Source organism: Bos javanicus, chromosome 4 (genome assembly GCF_032452875.1).
Source record: "Bos javanicus breed banteng chromosome 4, ARS-OSU_banteng_1.0, whole genome shotgun sequence".
Classification (NCBI taxonomy): Eukaryota; Metazoa; Chordata; class Mammalia; order Artiodactyla; family Bovidae; genus Bos; species Bos javanicus.
In genome coordinates this window covers 36934889-36955616 of record NC_083871.1, presented here as the reverse complement: position 1 = coordinate 36955616, position 20728 = coordinate 36934889, and the positions used below count along the sequence as shown (strand labels likewise).

The 20728-nt window shown below is 33.6% G+C and overlaps 1 protein-coding gene across 5 annotated transcripts in view; it reads right to left on the bottom strand.

Moving 5' to 3' along the window:
* Window positions 1-20728, bottom strand: part of SEMA3A (semaphorin 3A) — a 553371-nt gene that overhangs the window by 248596 nt on the left and 284047 nt on the right. For 4 of the 5 annotated variants that reach the window (XM_061413769.1, XM_061413770.1, XM_061413771.1 and 1 more), the window contains one exon: window positions 5631-5823. In XM_061413769.1, the coding sequence (XP_061269753.1) occupies window positions 5631-5742 (112 nt within the window). In that variant the 5' untranslated portion in view covers window positions 5743-5823. Of the gene's footprint in view, window positions 1-5630; window positions 6372-20728 lie in introns of those variants that run through there. The other variant, XM_061413772.1, reaches the window with a different exon arrangement.

Genomic DNA, 20728 nt, shown 5'->3' with positions numbered 1-20728 from the left:
CTGGGTTGGGAAGATCTCCTGGAGAAGGGAAAGGCTACCCACTCCAGTATTCTGGCCTGGAGAATTCCATGGACTGTATAGTCCATGGAGTCACAAAGAGTCCGACACAACTGAGTGGCTTTCAGTTACTCACTCACTCATGTACCAACAAATGCAAACAGCACATCAAACTCTGTAGCAAATCCTGTTTTAACTAATGCTTCTACTTTGTGCATGCTTGACTCTTACTCCAGTTTTTCCAAGTTTGGCTTCCCCACATTACTCTGTGTGTACTAGTCTCAGCAGCCTGCCCATTCTCCAAACTAAATGAAAGAACTGTCACAAATTGCTAGTGCCACCTATTAGCAGAAGCACAGAACTGCAAAGCATGGTAATTCCTTTAAATAGCACCTTAGAAGTCTTGATGGGTAAAATTCATCCCAAGACTCACTGATTCTAATTTATGTTTACAACTGCTGGCCTTTTTAAAATAAGCTTTCATGGCATGAATTAAACTTAGATATGTCATATATTTTGGAGATTTTACTTACATCTTTGCATTAATGGATCATTTTATCATAGTTTGTTTTTTTTTAATGATGAAGTACAATGTCTTCATCAATTAATATATGTCTCTGTGATATAATATCATGGCTTTATAAATGAACATTGCTAGATAAATATTAATTAAAATTTTACTTCATTACTGGAAGACTGGAACATGCTCAAATATAAATTTCATTTAAAATAGCCTGATTTTAGATCTTACAACTCATCAAAAAGATATAAAGGTGTGTATGATATTATGATTTTGGTAGCTCTGATACATAGGTGTGTAGCTGAAGTTTAAATGAGAATAATCAGGATAAGAAATTAAGCCACAAAATTTTTTACAGCTGACTTTAATTTTTTGATAACTTTATGTTATCGAAGATCACATCTGAAATACAATTATATACTCACACTAAACATAAATGGATTATGCTCTGTAGCCAACAGTTTAACTTTTATTTTGTTACTGGGAACATATGCAATTGTATGAATTGGTTCAAATTAAATTTATTCCTGACAAATCTTTCAGTAGCATTCATTCTTAAATATAGAATTTAAATATAATTGACTGAAAATCACAACATATTTTTAAATCATGTGTGACTGATGTATGTTAATTAAAAATAAGAGAAAAATCAGTTATAGTTATATCTATACTTCTATCTAGTTACCTAAATATTTAGGTACTTCATATCACTGACAATAATTGAGTTTAGGAAATATAATTTATATAAAAAGAAACAACAACCTAAAAGAGTTAGAATTGGAGAATTCATCTCTTCAGTATTCAGGTTTCCTTAAGTTATTAAAGACTGCCTCTCATCATCAGAAGTTGGTGGGTTAGTCTTACATGGGATGGATTTGTGGTCTCATTCATTTTCTTACTTGCTAAAGTTACACTGAATCTGGTTGGTGCTATAAACAGGGAAGCCTCAACTTGAGACTTTCACTAGCTCTCATATGACCTGATCAACACTGAATCACAAGATGTGAGACTGAGCATGTTATTTTGATTTTTTATCATTCTGCATGGATATACTTGTTGAGTAGATAAATAAAAAGTTCAACTTTTCCATGTGCTTACATTGAAGATGTCAGAATCAAAAGATGATTTGTACAGATAATAGAATTTGAGAAGAAAAGACCATGCTAAATGAGAATCAGCAAAAAAGAGACCTGATGCCAAATATGCAGTGACTATTGGAGAAAAGGTATTGCAAAGAATTTATAACATCTTTGCTCTGTGAAAATATTTATATATTACCCTTACTTTTCATAGACACATTCCATTTTATCTCTGAGGAGATTTCCAATACAAGGCAAATTCCATCTTATATTATTATTCGAATACTTGAGATCTTTCTGAAAGGTTTTCCTGAAACTCAAAATGTTCCTGCCCACTAAAATACATATACATTTAATTTAATGTGTGACTGTCTTTTAAACCAATATAAATTTTATTTATAAAGCATTTTATTACAACTTACCAAGATTGCTTTTATTAACACTAAAATATTAATATAAATTTTGCCCTGAATATCTATTTATCTATTTGCCCTGAATATATATATATATATCTATGCATATATGTTTGTGCTTTGTTAGTAGTAATCAAAATCTCTGAAAAGTCAACAAGTTTAATTAGTAAATCATTATTCATACTAACTAAATTTTGAAGTGGTCATAATGTATTGAATAATGGCAAATAAAAAATGCTTTGCAAATTGATTCATAATGTTTAGTTTAACATCATCATATATCTGAAATATATGTTTGAGAATTTTGACTTATCTAATAACCCCTTTCTTACAATAATTATACAATTTGACTGTGAAAAGAAACTTTTACAAAATATGAGAAGTCTCTGAAAAATCTACTATTTATATAAGTACTATTTATTAAGTCTTTTATTGAAGGTAAAGTTAAAGGAACTGATTTAATCTTTGGAGTCACATGATCACCATCATATTCAGACTGGCATATGTCTTTGATTTCTACTAAAACTCAAGCACATAATGTCCTGGAAAAGCTCATTGCATTGAGTGATGGAACATTTGCCATTTGTTTAAAACCCCAAACCTAATTTCTTTGCGTATGATTTTCATAGGTTTTTCTGAAGTCTTCATTGTACCACACACTCCAAAAGGAAAAGTTTATGATATTCTGGTATTTCATGGGAAAAGTGAAATTTCAGTAGTTTTGTAGGGGAAATAAACAGTTATGCATTGATTTTAAAAATAAGAGTTTTAACATTTAGCTATGTTCTATGAATTTAAGGAAGGGAAAACTATCTCTGACCGAGTGTTTCTTGAGGATAATTTGTATGTGACTGCTGAGATTTATAGAGTTCTCACATTTGCTTCCCCCACAAGGATTCTAAATCAGATTGGTTCAGAGGAAAAGTGAGCATACCCCATTTTTCTAATATTATCACTTCTCCACATGGTCCTGAAAACATCTATTCTATTACTTTTCCCAGAAAATAAAGAGGTACCTTATTAGATATGTGTATACATCTACTACAAAGTCTACTTCTTGTTTTTTACTTCTTTTTCTCTCTCACTTAACATATCAAATCTCTTTTATCTCCTATCAGACAAGATGACAAGTAGAAAGTAAGCACAGTGATTGCCTGAAACTTTTTGTCTTGGCAACCTGAGCAGTGAGAGAGTTAACTTAATGGTGGATCTTTGAAAACAAGTGACCATGGGAAATTAGAGTTGGCAGGGATTTAACTCTTCATGAATCATGCTAGAATATTTTTAAGGGCAAAGCAGTGAATGTTTTAACCATGTTTGACATCTAATTAAGGAGGAAAAAGAAGGAACTAAAAAAAAAATTTCTATTATAGTTTAGTAACAAAGTACTGACAATTGGTTACCAGACAGTTGCTTTGACAAAACAAGTCTACATATAGAGAAAAAAGGTAATGATGTATCAATAAAATGATAGAAGAAAATTGCTTGGGCAATCCCTTTTATTCTTTTTGCTGTTCACTTCACAGCTTGTTTTACCAAATTGTCAAGCTCTAGGTACATCAATAGATTGTTATGTAGTTGTAAGGCAGCTTTTGGTTTAAAGGCAAGCAGAATAAGTCTAATGGATACCATTACTAAGAAGAGCTCATAAACACGGTGTCAGATGTACACATCTTGTCAATATATACAGCTCACTTCATTTAGACAAGTTTAAAGCATTTGTGTATAACAAAAGACTATTCTAATGAAATGCTATCTTCTAATATGCGGAAAAACTAGTGCCTCTTCTATTAATGGAGAGTAATCTATTAACATGGAAATAAAATTATTGCAAAATAAATAAACATAATTCTCAATTTTATAATTTATTTAGCACTTAGACAAGTATCTTAAAGTACAGTAGATTTTAAAAAGGCATGTCATATCTAAAACTTATTCCAAAATTATAGCATATACTTATTTACATCTTTAGGAACTAAACCCGTATGTAAAACTCACTCATAAGAAATATAAACTTGGAGAAACTGGACCATCAACCTAAGAATTACTGGATGGACTACTCTCAGAGGATAAAAATAGAAAGCAAAAACTGACAAAAACAGAGATATCATAATATCATATACTAGGTAAATAATTTAAAGACAGCTACTATATAAAGATATACCTGGGATTTAATTAAATATTTAATGCTTACTATTTGATTATTTTTAAAAATCTTATATAAATACAATTGCAATTTTGCTTGCTAATGTTCAAAATTCATTCTCATTTTAAAAACCAAAAAATTATACCAAAATATAGTCTCCAATTCAATGTATTTTATTTATGTAATAAATCTAAATAAACACATTAATAGGTGTTTAATTTTCTAATCCAAAAGTGTGAAAATTACATCTGTCTTTCTTATTTGTGGTCCTCACTCACCCTAGAGTATTCAGAAAGAGATGTTCCCCATCATGTGAAAATTAAAGAATATATTTTCTGGCATCAGGTAATGTACAGCAGACAAACATCTCTACAGAGAGGTTCAATAATTTTCTTTCATATTACAGGCTAAAAACAGAATATAATTGAAGCTTCTCACTGCCCCACCCCCAATTGTAGAAATTTGAGAATCATAAGAAAGCAACACCTTAGGGAGTAAAACTGCTTGAGTTAAAACAGTTTAATCTTCAATTCCATTTTAATAATATCTCACTATATAAATATTTTCTTCCATTAAATTTATATACATCATGTTAGAATTTACATTAGCATGATTTTACACATCTGTCTATAAAATCTATCTAAACAACTGTAGAACAAATATTTTCTTTAAAATCCTCATTAAAAAACAAGCATATACATTAAAATGTAGCCAGACCAACCATGTGATAAGGCTTTTTATTCCCCCTCTTAAATTTAGACTTTGTTTTGAAAAGAAGTTCACACAACTAGCTGTACGACTAGAAAGTAGTATCTCTTCAGTTCTCACTCAAGTACATGAGTCAAATAACATTATATTTCAAAGGTTTTAGCTTTACACCAATTAGCCAAATACACAGTCTTTTGTACAATCATAACACTGTAGAAAAACTAGTCTGTTCTTTCCAGTTTATATTCTCTTGGCAAACCATGATCTACTGCTTATGTTAAGCATCTGATTGTCAGATTTGAACAAACTGAATATTCATGACAACAATTAACCATTTACTGTCTAAAACTAAGAAAATATAATTTATCATAACAATTATTGTATGTGAGGCATTCACATCTACAAAGAGACCATTGTTGCAACAGTGGTTTTAAAAAATACTTTAACAGGAGTAGAGTGAGAAAAATTAACAGGATATATGATCACATATACGGATCTGTATTTACCAGGCATTCAGCTCTTTTCTGCAAATGTGATTAAATGCTCTTTGTTTGCATTTAAATTGTCATATATCCAACAGAAGACATGATTTTATAAAGAAAAAAAAGTGTTTCAATCATCTCCAAAAGACCCACACAATCACAAAGGTTTCTCAGGTTAAACTCAAGGTTTTAAGGTTTAGGTTGGGAGGGAGTTCAAGGAATAAAAAGGCAGGGGGCAGCGGGGCATTAGAAAGCTAGCCAAATAAAAGGAAAAGAAAAACTTACCTTTGTAGGATAATTTCAGTCTTGGCACATTGTTTTTCCCATTTTGATAGTTTGCTCTTGCTGTAAGTAATACTCCCCAGAAAAGACAGACAATCCTAGCGAACCAGCCCATGCTGCAGACGCTGTGGGTCCTATGCTGCTTCAGTCTCCCGTCCTGTATTGTGCGGCCAGAGAAGTTCAAACAATCTGGAAACTGGAGGTAACAGGTGATTTAGGTCAGTTTCATTCATAAATGCAGACAATCAAGACCTCCAGGCAACACTAACACCTCTTCTTCTGTAACAGTCACTGAAGCACAGAAACTTCAAACCCTCCAAAAAAAAAAAAAAAAAAATCGAGCCAGGCACCGGATAATGAGGCACAACTGTTGTGTGGAAAAAAAAAAAAAAACAAGGGCTGCTGCAGTGGTGCTTAAGAAGCAGTTCCTTTTATCTAGGTTCTTCTGATAGCTGGCGGACTCTAATCCTGTTCCCTGCTTCATTCGGCTCCGGCTCCGGGGAAGCAGAATGAAAGGGAAACAGAGAGAGAGAGAGAGAAAGAGAGAGAGAGAGAGAGAGGAACCGTGAGCAGCGCGGACTTTTCCTGTACACATGTAGGGAGAGATGACACAAGATCCCACAGACAGGTTTTCCCAACACTCACTAGACTGGCTGACAATGGGAGAACAGGCAAGCTCAACCCACTCCCCTTCCCTCGTGTCACACAACACATGCAAAAAACATCTCGTAGAGATTACAGCCGGGAGCAGAACCCTCCGGCGTGCCTGTGAAAGGCATGTAGCTATAAATTTACTTCCCAAGGCAAGCGTTGTTTTATAGCCATTTTTAGGTGCAATTTTGAGAAAACAATCTGAATTCTGCTACCTACATAATTTACAACTCACGCTCATTATATAATTCTGCTTGAACTTGTGTGGTGTATGTGTATATGTATGTTTATGCCTGTATACATATGTAGATATGCATATATATGTCTGTCCTTTTCATCAGTATAACTTTAACCACTGAAGGTTTTAAAGCCTTGTTAGCGATTGTTCCCTTCTCCCAACAAACCCCCTTGGATCAACCACCCCCTCCCCCGCCCCACTGCAATTTCAGGGAAGAAATTCCTAGTAAAGCCCATTTCAACAATCAGTTCGAGACAAATATAGGTCCACTGAGAATTATAAATTACAACAAGGGATTCTCAAAAGGATACTCAGAATTTAAAAACATCTACGGTTTTTCAGCTTCTGGAATGCTCTGGCTAACGTTTTTAATGCATCACATCTCATTAATTAAAGCCACTTCCCTAGTTTTGGTTTAAAGATCAGAGGAGGATGACAAAAGTTCACAAAAGTCCCTGCTGAGTGTCAAGGACCAACATAAAGAGTATCTCTGTGTCTTCATGAGCTGGTGAAGGGTTACTAAATTTCCTGTGGACACGCATGTATTTATGCAGTCATACAAATACCACTAATTCTTTCCTAAATGGGCATGTCTGAGGTGTTTAAATTTCCTTTTCTATTTTTCTTTCAGTTTTTCTCAGAGCTGATATCTACATAGGATTGTGTGTGTGTGTGTGTGTAGGAAGGATGCATAAAAATCAAAGAATTTTCCCTTTATATTCCCCAACTCTCTCTACTTTGCACCCTCCCCCCACCCCAGGTACAACACACAGGTTAGAAACACAGAGGAGAGGACTGTTCCAATAATATGGAAATTACTTGGCTGAAAGGAGAAGGTGAGTTTGCAATTAAATACATGAACACTCATTGAAAGTGGTTTAGTATTCATATGTTAAAAAAAAAAAATGACCTGAGCATTGCCACTACAGCTTTCATTACTTAATGTCTACAGACCAATAGAGAAAGAGCAGCTCTCTCTCTGTGCGCAAGTGTGTGTGGGTGTGTGTCTGTGTGTGTGTGTCTGTGTTTGCCTGAGAGTAGGCAGCGGAGGAGGAGGAGAATGAAAAGGATTTAAAGGGGGGAGAATGGGTGAAGGGGAGGAGGAATTCCGTGTCTACTCCATTAGATTGATTCATCAAATAGACCGTATTGTATCTGTCACTTCCCACAAGCCTATTGATCAGTCAGTATTGTTAAGAAAATAAAATCCAAAAATAATGTTGATTTTACTGATTCCCACACTTGTTATCCTGAGCACTTTTCATGCTCCAGGCAATGGATTAAGGCTACAAATGACAAGAGGCTTGTCTGTCTTCCATGGATTACTCTCTATAGACATTCATTCTGTGGAGGAATTCATGTCACTTTGGGATTATTTAGGAGATTGGACTAATGGATTATTCTATCGAAATATCACATATGATTATTTTAAATACTTTAAATAGTTGTGCCATTTTCACTAATATGTATTTCAAATATTTATTTTTCTCCTGCTCTTGTTACCTCAAGTAGGAGAGCAAGTTTATATTTGTCAAAACTAAACAGGATAAGCAAATTTAGAAATGTATCCATTTCACTTGTGTAATGTCTAATCCTGAAACATTTTGATGTGTTCCAGGAAAAATAAAAGATTGTAGGTAAAATTCAGATAAAAGAGGGTGAGAATTGACTCCACGGAGAAGAAAGACAATCTATATTTTGGACCACAAAATCAGGACAGAATTATTTCATTTTCTAAAATAAATAATTTAAAATTGAAGTCAGAATTGGGTACCATAGACACCCCCATGTTTATATCCAAACACAGGTTTCTTTTTTTAAAAAACTCTAATGTATTTATTTGCATTTGATATTTTTCTTACTCTGAAATTTTTATGATCTTTAGGTCTTTTCAAATGTTTGAAAGTTTAATGAATTCACATTTACTTCTCTGTAGATTTTTTAATTCAAAACATGTAGAATAGGAAGTTCTTTATGTAAGTATAACTGTTCTAGACTGATTACATTATAAAAATAGAAAAGTGTGACCACAGATAGACTTTTTTTTTTAATGTAGAAAGAAAGAAAGAAAAGGAGGGCAGGGAGGAAGGAAGGAATGTACTACATGCCTGAAAAATATTTACCAAAGTATTTGTTATATTATATTTCTACTGATTTCTCAATTGACATTGGGGATAAATAAAGTTGTTTTCCATGTTTTCCTTATACACCAAACATGTGAGGGATAATCAAGGTTAAACCTATTTCCCAGTTGTACACAGGGTGTGTAAACACTCAGTCGTGTCTGACTCTGTCACCCTATGGACTGTAGCCCCCAATCCCAAGACTGTCCTTGGGATTCTCCAGATAAGAATACTGGAGAAGGTTGCCATTTTTGTCTCCAGGGGATCTTCCTGATCTAGGGATTGAACCCTCATCTCCTGTGTTGGCAGGTGTATTCTTTACCACTGTGCCACCTATTTCTCAGTTGAAGTAGGTGCAAAGTTGAGGTGGACTTGGGTGGGTGTTTATCAGAATCTATCAACATCTGCATGCTTGAAATGTGGACTTTGATTCACCTCCTAAGAAACATCACTCCCTACTCTGAGAATATGTGAACTCAGCCCTGACACAGTCAAGCCTGCTGTATTTACCACATTAACCATTGATCTTACTGCATTACTTAAATTTTTAAAAGTCAGAAATAATATATTGACCTTTTAACACTGTATTTTTAAGGTACAAGTGAAAAATCTTATTTTGTTTCTCTTAAAGCAATATCTCTATTTTCAATTATTTTCTAACCCACAATCTACATCATATGCTATAATTAACTCTACTTGCAACTGAGCTCCTAATATCTTCTTAAATTTCAAGTTTTCAGATGTGACTAAGTTCTGCTACAGAGTCAAATTTGAGCAGGTGTTTAATATGGTGATCATGCTGTTGTATACATTTCTGTCAAATAAATCTGTAATTTTTAATCTCGCCTCACTCCATATTGAGATGGATTACAGAGACTTCCAAGTATAAAACTCTGACAGGCAGTTTTCTGGGTGGTGAGCTTGATTTTCTAGAGAAGCAACTCTTCCAGCTTCACTACAGGTTGGTTAACTCTTCTTTCTCAATTAAGATTGGTATAGTCGTAGAAGATACATGTTAAAGCAATTTCCCATAGGAAATGTATTTTTGATCTTTTCGTTTATTAGCTAAAAGCAATGTGTACATTTTAAATGTCTACTTCATATAGTTTATTATTTATTATAAAACACACTGAGATGGTAATAAACATTGTGATTTAATAGCAGAAATTGTTCTAATTTGTGAGATGGTATTTCAAGTGCTTCTCCAGTTTATAGACACCCTGATACTTTCTGTGAGTGGTAGGCAAAAATACTTGCTATATTTGTACATAAAAGAATATAAGGAGAAACATTGTTCAGATATAATTAAAAGATTGAGTGGAGTAAATGTACTAGAAGTTACAGTGTACATCATTAAACACACCTGTCTCTCCCTGCAATCCCACTCCACCACGGTTAGATCTAGAAACACCCTCAAAATGTGTGCCACCCACAGAACTAGATGCCTCTTTAAGAGAAACTACTGAGTTAAGAATTTCAAAACGCGTTGGATAACCAGCTCTCCTACAAAACAACACCAAGAAGGAAAACAAATACTAAAAAACAAATAAAAATTTCCATAGTCTTCCCAAGATGCTATTCAATTGAGTCAAGGGGAAAAAAAACCCAACAAACTGTATTAGTTTCTATTCAACATCTGCTATTTCCTTTTTTTTTTCTTCAAAGGAATGCTTCATTAGTATATGAGAAAGGCCTATGATCAACAGAATTATAGCAAATGTCAGAGTAGAACATTTGCCCTTGCTCTGACATCTCATGCTGGAAATTCATTTTTAATGAGGGTTTTTCTGGTAAGGGAATTTGAATCTCTCTCTCTTTTTTTTTTTTTCTAAAAAAGAAATGTGTGGGTGAAAACATTCTTTAGAAGATCAGAAGACATCTTATTAATTGGGAAAACTAAATAGTTGATGTATTATTCATTCTAGCCAAAAAAAAAAAATGATAGTTATTTAAGGACTACTGTGGTAGTCGCTGAGAACTGGGGGTGGCAGGTTAAAAGCAATATTTAAGAAATTAAATTAAACTTTTTATAATCTGACCCTTATGAATGCTTTTAGTATAAGCCACATGTGAAAGCATGAGTTGAGAGGAGAGACTGGTAAGAACCAAAGGGAATTCAATCTCAAGGGAAGCATTATCTCCTCCCTTCCCCTCCTACACACCCATGAACACAGATCTCAGTAAAAGAATCGAGTAGTTCCTCCAAACTGAATTTTCAACAGTGTAAGCAAAAAACAGTTTTATGTTTTTTCTTGTGACATCAACGTTAATTATATTTAAGGTAAATAGGGACTTGAGATAAAGGCCCTTTTGTTTTTCCAATGAATTTACATGATAGATGTTAAATCAACTCAGGAGTTCAGAAACTGGCCAGTCACATTATTTGTGACTTTAGGTTTAAAAAAAGTTTAAACAATTAAGGGGTATCAGAAATTGCAGGAGGAGGCTCTTTAGTGTTCAGGTAAAACGATAGCTTCTCTTTCCTTGAGGATTTGAATCACAGGGCTAGCAGGCAAGTTTTATTTCACTTGTGTGGGGAACAGAAGAGAGTGACCAAAAAAAAAAAAAAAGATGTATAAAATTTTGTTTATGTTTAGTGTCTATGCAGCCAAAAGTGGCTAAAATCTAGTTACAGGAATGGGATTTATCATTTCCACAGTCTCTCTTTTCTTTCAACTTCTTAAATCAATCATGTTTTTCAACATTTCAAAATGTTTTGCACATGGGATTTTTCCTTTTTCACCTAGTTAAGGAGCAGAATCACTACAGCTTCTTTATTCAATTATCTGATAAGTGAACGCAGTTTTCCTGAATATTAATATATTGAAATAATATGACACGGAAATACCTGTGTAGGTTTTTGCTATTGTGGTTGTTGTTTTGTTTTGTTTTTAAGTCAGAGTGTCTCCACCTCAACTCAAATGGAACAAGAAAGTTTTCAAGTGAGACAAAAATCCCATTGTTAATACTGATCAGTACAGGGTAGGCAGTGAGGAGGAAAAAATGAGGCGTCCGTGGAATACAAATGAAATGAGCAGGTTGGCTGTTGAGTGTTGCAGGATATGAAGTTATTAGTTATTTGCTTTCAGCAAAAGCATAGCACACAGCTTCTCACTGAATAAATAAATAAGCAGATCTGTACTAAGCAAACAAAGTGAAGAAACTGCGCAGTATTGTTTAAAGGATTACTTTACATCTGACTCAGGCAAAGTAGACGCATAGTTTCTCTTTGTTACCACTGAAAAGAATGTGGCACCTCAGATTAACTTTACTAAAATCTGTATGTTCTAGGAAGGGAACATTTTTTTTCCTTTCTTTTATTTAAAAAAAATGTTTTTAAAGAGTTTGAAACTGATAAGGATAGGGAATGCTGAAGCCTAGAATTAAAGCTCCTTAAAAGGGTTTATTATAAAGGCAAAACCAAGTGTTTGGAGGATGGTGACTCAAAAACTACAGAGCATTCTGCTTTTCAAGGCACAGATTTCTTCAAATTGCAAGAGTTAGGAAAGACTTCAATTGTTTTCTTCCCTATCTGCATTGTTTCAAGTGTTAAGTATCGTTTGGTCTAGTCTATGCCCTCCATTTTCTTCTTTTGTGATGTGGGGGTGGTGTCAGAATTATATGCCCGGTTTCATTTCACTGTCTTGGATACAGAAGCAGCTGTCACCTTATGGGAGAGATCAGGAAATGCCTTGTTTATTAGTTACCCATTATTATTATTATCTATAAGTTATTTATATAGAACATTCAAGTCTTCCCCATTTTCCTCTGGAAGTATTCAAAGAATAAGTCTCCTTGAAAATCAATTGACAAAAATTCATTTTCTCATTTCTACCACACCAATGAAAAGGGAAAATAACATCAATACGTCCAGCCTTGAATCTTTTTAAATTACAGATCCAAATTGAAAATGGTTTGACTAGCGGACTTAAATGGCAAATGTGATTACACTCTTGCTTGTTTTTTCAAAGTTGATGTATAACTTTAGTAACTTAAAGCACTTAAATGTCCCTCAAATACCTCAAATATCTAATAGAATATTATAAGACACTCTTTGCAGCATAAAAATAATGTTCACTACAACAAGCCATGTTCTCACAAAATTTTAACTCTCTTATCTTAAAGTTTAGCAATTAACAGTAATAATTTGCTGATGATACATAAGAAAAAAACCCACTAAACTTAAAAATTTAACTTAAATTTTTAAACAAGGGTAATTCTCATTGTGTAACTTTGTAGAAATAGCATTTGATGGTTTTTGATAGAATCACATAGTTTGGTAGTCTTGCTTTGACATATTAAATAGTTACTGCCAATTTAATAATGCTGTGAAACCTATTTAAATTTCCTTAAACTAAAATAAAAACACTAAAGAGAAATAATAAAACTAAATTTGAGTGAATCAAGCTAAATGTGGTAATCTATTTCTTAGACTGACAACATGAGTTGTAGGTGTTGCCAGTGTGTGTAACCCAGCACAGCTAAATTGGTTTTAGAGACACAATTTTAGATACAGATATATATATTCTTTCTTTACTCTCAAATCCAGTCACTTTTGAAACAATTTCAGGTCTCATATTTCTTGCATTGTTTCTTTTATATTTACCCATTTATTCAACAAGATTTTGAGAATTGCCTAGGTGTCAATCATTTTGTCTTGTAAAACAAATTACATATTTTTTGAGAATTAGTAATATGCATTTCTGATAACTAATGCCTATTTATCTTTGTAAAAAACTTCTCTACCATAAATATAAAAAAATCTACAAAGCTTTCTGTACTTCTCTGGGGCTGGAGAGAGATTTATTTATTTACTTATAATACTTTTCTACTGCTATTTTCTTTTCATCAAATCCTGTGTCCATTTTCATTCCTTCTAGAAATATTTCTCTATTATTGTGGAAGATGCTACCTGATGACAGAATGTCTGCACATTTTGCTGGATTAATTCTGATCAGAGGCTACTGTAGTCTCCTAAAATTAATATGCTTATATTAGGATTTCACAGTAGGAACTCAGGGCACAGGTTGCTTTAAGAAAAAAAGACTTGCATAAATTTTCACAATGCTTTGTGACTGTTCTGGAAGCTTTCTCCCCTATGATTCTATGGTGCTAGGTGCATACATCTATTTTAGTTCTTATTACTTTGTATTATAATAAATTTCCTCAACAGACTCTAATTGCAAAGAGAACAGAAACTTTTACTCATTATTTTATTTTCATTGCTCAGCATAACTTCTGGCACAGAGTAAAAAATCTATTAATTAACAGATTAATTAATTAATTAAAGAGTCAGGGGAAATATATGCTAGGTAGGCCCAGGAATCTCACAATTTTAATAAATAGTTTGGTAGAAATGGTTTCTTTGCAGATACAATTATACTAGTTTTCCACGTTCCTATATTAAACATGGATTGGAGTGCAGACATTGAGAGATTTCTAAATTGTTCATTTAAAATGCTGCTGAAGAAACCATATTATAGTCCATAAAGTATCTTTTGGTCTTTTCTTCAAAGCATGGAAAATTTTGCTACTTTGTTATTATTATTTTTATTCAATATATATTTCTTCTAATAATTAAGACCTCTCTTCAGATTCCCTATAGCCCGAAAACTATTAAAGTATGTTGCTAGTATGAACATTAATCAAAATGAAAATTCTACAGAGTTAGCAAATATATAGTGTTTTCAAATGGCAGTAAGTTCTCACTTTTTTTTTTTTTTTCAAAATTTAGAGATGTTTATAAAACTCCCAGAAAGAAAGTCACCAAAATTGTGAAAGCCACCATAATACATATGAGATAGGACATCTGGATTTAAATCACAAGATCACAATTTGTAGCAATATGATTGAAATTTTAGTTTCTTTAGCTAGAAAAGATATTGGTCATCTCCTGCTACCTAATGGCATTCAAAGTAGAGTTCCCACCATAACAGAGCACGTCTTCAGACTCTGCAATCACAAAGTTTGACCAAAACCTCTGAGCATGAGAACTGAATACGGACGGCCAAGGTGACAAGTAAATATTGTTGGTAAAATACAGCAATTCTAAAATGCCCTTTGGAGAAAGAAAAGACAATTCTTTGAGAATCATTGCAAAAGCTAGATGGAAAAAGAAGAAAGGCGCATATAGACTGTTACTACTTTGGGGTGTTGAAACATTGTACATTAAATATTACATGCTAGATTTTAAATGCACCAAATTTACATTTCAAGAATAAGATAGCTAAATTAAAATATGAAGACTAGAGAAGGCAGCAGCAAGTAGAGAACCTCTGCCTTAGATTAACAAGCATGTGGTTGCCTTCGCTAATCAGCCTTCCACCCACAGGCAGCTGCAAATTGAAGGAGAGCAGCATTTCACATCTTAATAAATCACTGGTGACTCACTTGGCCAGATGTGGGTTTGAGATCCTCCACCTTTCACAGCTTATACAGTACAGAAAGAATTGTATCTTTTATGGTAACTCAAGCTTTAAATTAGTAAAAGACCCATTACTAGCACTAAATCCTCAATATGCAAGGTTGTTTTTTTTTTTCATAATCTAAGTTGCAAACTTCATGAATCCGTATTTACATTTCAGAGCAAATTATTTTCCCAGAGAAGTGTCATGCTTAACTTTGGAAGCAGAGAAGTTTAGGTCAACAGGTGAAACACCTGTACAACTATTATGGGAATATTTCCTGCTACTCTTTATATTTTAAGACATTACATCTTATAGGTCATCAGCACTCTTTAGTATTTTAACTGTTCAAATTTTGTTTCATGCTGTTTTCAGAACACTAGGGAATCTTGATTGGCTGGTAAATAAGTTAATTTTCCATTCTAGTGGAAAGTTTTACTATAATAGTTTCAACAGGAACATTTTCCCTTTTATCTTTATCATTACTGTTAAAACACAATGGCAAAAACAGGACAATGATTGATATTATACAATTATCTTTGAACAGTTTCTCGAATTAACAAATGGATACCCAAAATATATCACTTAGATTCACAAAATAAATTGTTATGTATATATTACATTATAAAATAAGTCCATTTTGTATTTATTTTTCACTCTAATTGCCAGATATTAAAACATTAATAAATATGAAAATACAATTATCAAAATCTGAATAGAATTACAATTTTTATTTTTGTATAAGGATCAGTCCATTGCAAAGCTTTCTAGATTTATTAGCCATAAGTAGTGGGATATGTTAAGCAGATTTTAAAGAGAGACTCATGTTTTATAAACCTCTATGGAATTTAAAAAATCTGTCCAGTTGTATTCCCTCAAAAAATGTTGTGTTTCAAATGTATTTAGCAGCATTTTCAAATGTGAATTCAATAAATGTCGAAAGCCACTTAGACTCCTGTTAAATTGAGTCTATCAGAAAGTGGTTCAAATATCACTAATTGTTTTATAAGAATAATCATATTGTAGCTTTAAACAAACTTAAGCTTCAGTCTACTTTAAGACTGGAGTGCCAGGATGAAAATAAAGACCCTTCGGCTGAAATAGAGACTATTGAGTTACATTTAACAAGATGCAGGATGTGGCACTTGAGGGATCTAACACTGGCGGGCTGTGTGCCACCCCAGCAGCTAGATCAGGTTTCCTTTGCCTCAAATGATTTCAGAATAATTTCATAAAAATTACATGACTGACACTATAGCTTTCTTCCCATTCCTATGTATTTAAATGTCAATGTCTTCATAATGCATTGGAATCCTTTAAAAATACCAGAAAAGAAAGTGAAATAAGACAGCAGTTTCACTTAGGTGAATTTTATTGTACAAATTCAGATGACCTTTTATTTACTCTAAAGGTTTTCCCAAATTGCTCTTACTTTTCTTTCTTTCTATTTATTTTATTTGGCTTTTTTTTTGGTGTGTGTTTTCATTAAATGCATTTTGGGATACTTTCCACAGTCCTTTCTGTCAGCTGTAAATATGAGTGACTGGGTACTGTAAAAAAATATGAGTAAGGTATCTTTTTCTATATACATTATCATTACAGAAAGTGTCCCCTTCCCTAGTTCATTCTATCTCTAATTTGGTTATTCTCCTCTTTAAATTCAATTCTCTAGAAAATCTTGCAAAATAAATTATTTTAACTCTAGTCATTCCAACACTCATTATGCATTATGAGCTAAATCTCTATACATATGTATTGTTTTGGGGCATGTTTTTATGTATTCATTCTGTCAGTATAGTGCACATATCATGAATATATTTGTCTTCAATAGCACTTTAATTATAGGACATCTTCAATGGTGATGGTCATATGGATTACTTCCTGTGAAGTTCCTAGGGCAATTTCTTTCCCACAATGGGTCCTCAATAAATGTAAGTGAATGACTTCCTGACTATTGTTATGGATCCTGGGAGATGCAGGATAGGGTTGGCAGCAAGAGACAAAGCTGGCTGTCAAAACTGTTATATTCAGATGAACAGCAAAATGTTGAAAGAGATCTTAAAGTTTTCAGAAGCACTCTGCCTATTCTGTCAAAAACTGATTGAAAGAATTGTATGTATCCTGAACTCAGGAAGATTGGTTTGAAAAACAAATCCCAGATTTCAAGAAACTGGTCAATGACTAATTTACTTCAGTAATAAAGAAAAAAAAAAGAGTAAAAACTATGATGGTTTAAAATTACATTTAACTGAAGAGATTTACTATGTCTTAGTGTGGGATATGCAGAAATGTATTTTGTAGTTGAGTGATGAAATACTTTAAATAATAGAATTTCATTAGGTATGGGTTTGACACAAATGGCTTTCGTCTTGCCCAGCTCTCCCCATAAACTAAATATCATGTATTATAACATTTAAAAAGTAAGTATTCTTCTGGTGCAAGTAGATGTGGGAAAAATGTGTCACCCTTTTCCTGGGAGATCGGTGGTGCTGCTGGTGAGGCACACAGGTTTCCTTTCAACTGTTCTATGCTACAGAAGTAGCACTATCAAAGAATAAGGCTATATATGTAAGGAGGGTCATAAAACAGTGAGACGGTGAGGAGTTTGAAGTTAAGTGAACATGTTTTCCACCAAGATTTTAAAGCATTTTAGTCTAATGTTTTTTATATGTGCATGTATGCAAGTATATATGTAAACCCATCTATATGTGTTTATATATGATTATATGTATATATCTATATATATATACACACACACATATATATATACACATATACATGCTGAATATAATTCAACAAGAATTGATTGAATTTCTGTGTCAGTCATTCTGTGCTAAAATTGTAAAAATTCAAAGACAAATGAATACAACCCTACCATGATGGATTCACAATTGAGCTGGAGAGGCAATGAAAGACCAGCCTCTTAGAAATACATACCAACAATCTCCTACATGCCATTCAGTTATAAATGTTAAACCATATACAAAAGATAATTAATCTCATTTTAAAAAAGTACTTAGGTACTTCTAAAAAAAGTGCTTAGGTACTTTTAAAAGAGTACTTAGGTATTTTTAGGAAGTGAGGTATTTTTTCAATAATGTGTAATAAAATATTTTTCTTTTTTCTTGAATGATACAAATCCACGTGTGATTTCTGCATTTTAAGTACAAGTAAAACAGTTGTCTTTGACATATATCCTTATCCTGAAAAATTACTGCTCTCAGATTTTAATCTTGGAAAAAGCGATAAAGGGTATTTTCAGAAATCAGATTCAGGATGCAGAAAACTTCAGGTTTCTGATTAGTGCATTTTAAATGGGTCTAAAGGTAAATACCATCATGGACTGTAGCCTACCAAGCTCCTCAGTCCATGGAATTTTCCAGGCAAGAGTACTGGAGTGGGTTGCCATTTCCTTCTCAAGGGCATCTTCCCAACCCAGGGATCGGACCCAGGTCTCCCACACTGTGGGCAGACTCTTTACCATCTGAGCCACCAGGGAAGCCCATGTATATTTAATGTTCTAAAAATAATGTTCAAGTTCTAAACAGTATGCTTGATAAAACTAATGGGATAGTGGCTTATACACCTTCATTCAATTTTAAATATAAAAAATTATTTTCTTGGTGACTAATACTTGCATTCTAAAATTGTTTCTGTTTTGCTTCTGAGTGTTTTATTTAGTATTTACTGGAGATGAAAAACCACTTTTCAGACTTACGTTTTGTTATATATACCTGGAAAGAATCTAGAATGAACTGAAAAACAGAGATGAATTCTATAACACCTTCTCATTGATCCTGTTAATTTTTGAAATGAGTCTTGCACATTGCTCAGTGGTTCAAGTAGAAATGACAACAAAAGACTCCATTATTTAACCATTTCATGTAATGGTGTGTGTGTGTGTGTGTGTGTGTGTGTAGTGGGGGAGCTGTATGTAAGCTCAAGTTTGACACAAGTACCTGAATTGTTTTTTTTTAATAGCAAATAAGGAGGCAGTACAGTGTGATGAAAGAAACCTGGCCTGAGTCCCATTATCAGCTTGGGCACTAATGAGTTATGTGTTATTAGATAATGAACTTCTTGGGGCCTCAATGCCTTCTCTATAAATGAGTTAACCAAATGAGATATATTCCACTTTTGATTTCAGCTAGTGCTGAAAATACTATATTCTGTAGTATATTTCCAAGCCATAGTCTGAAGTGTATCACTTAACATTTTAGCAATGTTTAGTGATTTTAGTTAGGAGTAAAATTTGATAATTCATATTATTCCATGCATAACTGTAATATCAGTTGGGGAATAGTAAATCTAATATATTATACTGTGTCATGAAAATACTTATGATAGTTCCAATGTCAAATTATTACTTTATTAAATAAAACTTAGTTATAAAAATATCTTCTATACTAGTTTCTGAAGTAGGTATTTGGGATGAAAGTCATTTGTGTCGGTCTGATGTTGAATGTAGTTGGCATGATGCAGAACAATTTAGCTGAGGTTGAACTGAACTGAAAGGAGACCAGTCCTGGGTGTTCATTGGAAGGACTGATGCTGAGGCTGAAACTCCAATACTTTGTCCACCTCATGCAAAGAGCTGACTCATTGGAAAAGACCCTGATGCTGGGAGGGATTGGGAGCAGGAGGAGAAGGGGACGACAGAGGATGAGATGGCTGGATAGCATCACCAACTTGATGGACATGAGTTTGGGTGAACTCTGGGAGTTGGTGATGGACAGGGAGGCCTGGCATGCTGCGATTCATGGGGTTGCAAAGAGTCGGGCACGACTGAGCAACTAAACTGAACTGAACTGAAGGTTTCTGGAGAGTGTTTACTGTTTTATCATTTGGGTAGGAAAAGTTAAATATCTTCTTCAGAATGGGTTAAAAGAGATTGTAGTGCACAAATTCAATTTATATTTCTCTCATTTGGTTATATTAAGATATGCATTTCATAGAAGGGAAAACACAAATAATGATAATAATTTTAATTCCACTTATTTTAATGGCTATCTATCAATCATTTACAGATACTGAAATAGTTGCTATGGGGAAGAAAGGAAATGAATTAGATGTGATTCCTGCCCTTGAGGAGGTCACAGTCTAGTAGGGACAGTTACAACAAAAGAAGATAGAAACACAAAATGCGAATTCCTCAGATGGAGCAGATGACAGGCATTTAGCCCAGCTGGGATTTTATAGAGGCTTCCTGTGGGAGATTGTGCCTGAACCAAGTCTTAAATGATGAGTAAGAGCAGGTGAAGAAAGATGAGGTGGTCCTGCTAGGACTTCAATCAAAGCACAAAGCCACAAAATAGGAGAACATGTGTGAGTGCAGGAAATGGGAGCAATTTTGCCATTAACAGGGTATAAATCGCAAAGAGAAGAGAAAGGAGAAATCAGCAGGGGCCAACCAAAGAAGTGTCTATATAGCCATGCTTGTAACTCTAATATAGGTGATGAAAAGACACAGAAGACATCCTAGAGGAGAAAGCCATTGAGAAAATATTTTCTTTTTAGATAAATGAGCCTGGTTGCAGTGTGAATACTGTAATGACTAGCAACAAGCCTGAAGGTAAGAAGGCCAAGTAGGTTTCTCTTGTAACGGTCTAGAGCAAAGGTAACAAGGCGAGGTGACAAGGCATCGAATCATGGCAGTAGAATATGCAAAGGAGAGAGAAATCAAAT